Source organism: Perkinsus marinus, assembly GCF_000006405.1.
Source record: "Perkinsus marinus ATCC 50983 genomic scaffold scf_1104296947048, whole genome shotgun sequence".
Taxonomy (NCBI): domain Eukaryota; phylum Perkinsozoa; order Perkinsida; family Perkinsidae; genus Perkinsus; species Perkinsus marinus.
In genome coordinates, this window is record NW_003210738.1 from 493 (window position 1) to 2,295 (window position 1,803).

The 1,803-nt window shown below is 45.4% G+C and overlaps 1 protein-coding gene across 1 annotated transcript; it reads right to left on the reverse strand.

The window, feature by feature from the left end:
• Positions 1-915: 915 nt before the first annotated feature.
• Positions 916-1,346, reverse strand: Pmar_PMAR009302 (hypothetical protein; the record flags this gene model as incomplete). The annotated part of the gene is made up of 2 exons (XM_002779477.1): positions 916-1,202; positions 1,259-1,346. The coding sequence occupies 2 exons, from the start codon at positions 1,344-1,346 to the stop codon at positions 916-918; spliced, it is 375 nt and encodes a 124-aa protein (XP_002779523.1).
• Between the last annotated feature and the right edge of the window lie 457 nt (positions 1,347-1,803).

The window sequence follows — 1,803 nt, forward strand, 5'->3', positions numbered from 1 at the left end:
GACGCCCCTCCGATTAAGACGACTTGAGCCCCTTCTCCTCAGTTCCCACGAAGTACCTCATCAGACCAACACGTAAATTATTTGGCTTGAGTCTCCTTTTATCATTCTCCTATCTCTACTACACGTACCAACTGGAAGCCACCCACAACGCCTTGGTCAATAAACTCCATCATACGTGGTCAGGCAAGTATGAGAAGGGTGAACTAGAGGAATATGCGACGAAGGTGCAGGCAACAGGAATGCGGGTGAGAGGGGTAAATATCACTAGTCCAACAAGTTATGATTTCAGCGAACTGGACAGGCCGTTGCTCCATCAGCGGCTACATCACAGTCGTATACAGCTGGAGAAGGCTAGGTCTCATTAGTAGACCTTCGGGTAATCCATGATAGTGCTCTGTGCTCGATAGTTTCTAATATATCGTATTGGTGTATTGGTGTCCGAGTGGTAAATATGAGGAGCTGAGCGTATACCTTGGCTTAATATACTCTAGTTCTTGGGCCAACCGTAACCGATGGTAACAGTATCATCGTTCTCAGTGATACGTTATCATGTTCAATTGATGTTCGCTCCACCGGGAGGTCCATACATCCCTCCGGTATGATCAAGTGGATTCCAAATGAACTTATCTATAAATTAACACAGAAGATCAATCCCAAAAGAATTGCTGACAATAATTGTCTGATAGCAACTGAATTGTGTTCATCATCATCGGGAACGACATTGGTGACATGATAGCGTCACTGTTCAATGCGATACGATACGTGCTCACATCTTCACATACAATCCAGTACTCATACTCTAATTGACCATCCCTATTGGTAACTCGATCTCCCAGCAATTAAAAATGGTACTAACTTGGTACTATTGATCATCTCAAAGAAAGACGATCAGAGCTTGTCAGAAACTCGATGATATTATTCAGCCTTTCTCTTTTTGGCTGGCGGGTCTTTCGCATCATCAGGCTGCCGTTCAGGAGCCTCGGTTTCCTGTTTCTTGGCAGCCTTCTTGAAGAATCTACCTAGCCCATTGTCGAATTGTTTCTTTTTCCATGCTGATAGTGGAAGTAGACAATCCCGAACATCATTCCGTATGTTGTTGGCCAGTGTTGGGACCTCGTATGCTGTAACACTCTGCTTGGCTGTTTCACGAGCGACCTCTGCTATCTTGCGCAATAATGCAGTGTCTGATGCCCTCGATCGATCTAGGTAACACAAACAGTACTGATAGAGTAGCAGAGAGCCCGTGTGTGAACGTTACCTATCCATTCCGCTGCACACTCGGGAGTTAATAGGACCGGCATCCTGTCATGAATTTTAGTGACGGGACCAGCCGACTCCATCGTCATAATGGTGAAACTGTGTGGATCACCTTCCACCACAGGAGGTGCATACAGACTAACAAACAGCTGTTCATGATGCTCATCAGTAATTAAGAGAGGTTACCAGGCCATGAGCAAAGGTTCACGCATAGTTCCCGCACTTTCCCAGAACTGCTGCTCAACTGGCCAGGCGTCGTCCTCAATTGGAAGATCTGCTCCGAGGAATAAGGCAACTGGGATAGTACATTCAACGAACACATCTCACCCATTGCATCTTCGCTTGGCAAAGGTTTCTCAGCAACATCGTTATTGAATCGTATGAAGTATGGTGTTTTGCTTCCATCCTTCTTAGTATACCACTCGAAGAACCCATCAACGATGAGTACACAACGTTCGCGGTGTATCAAATGAGGAGAGTAACTGCTTGCAATGTTTAGGAAGTGTGGTTATTTCTATCTGAACTACATTCGAGAAGTCGCAACTG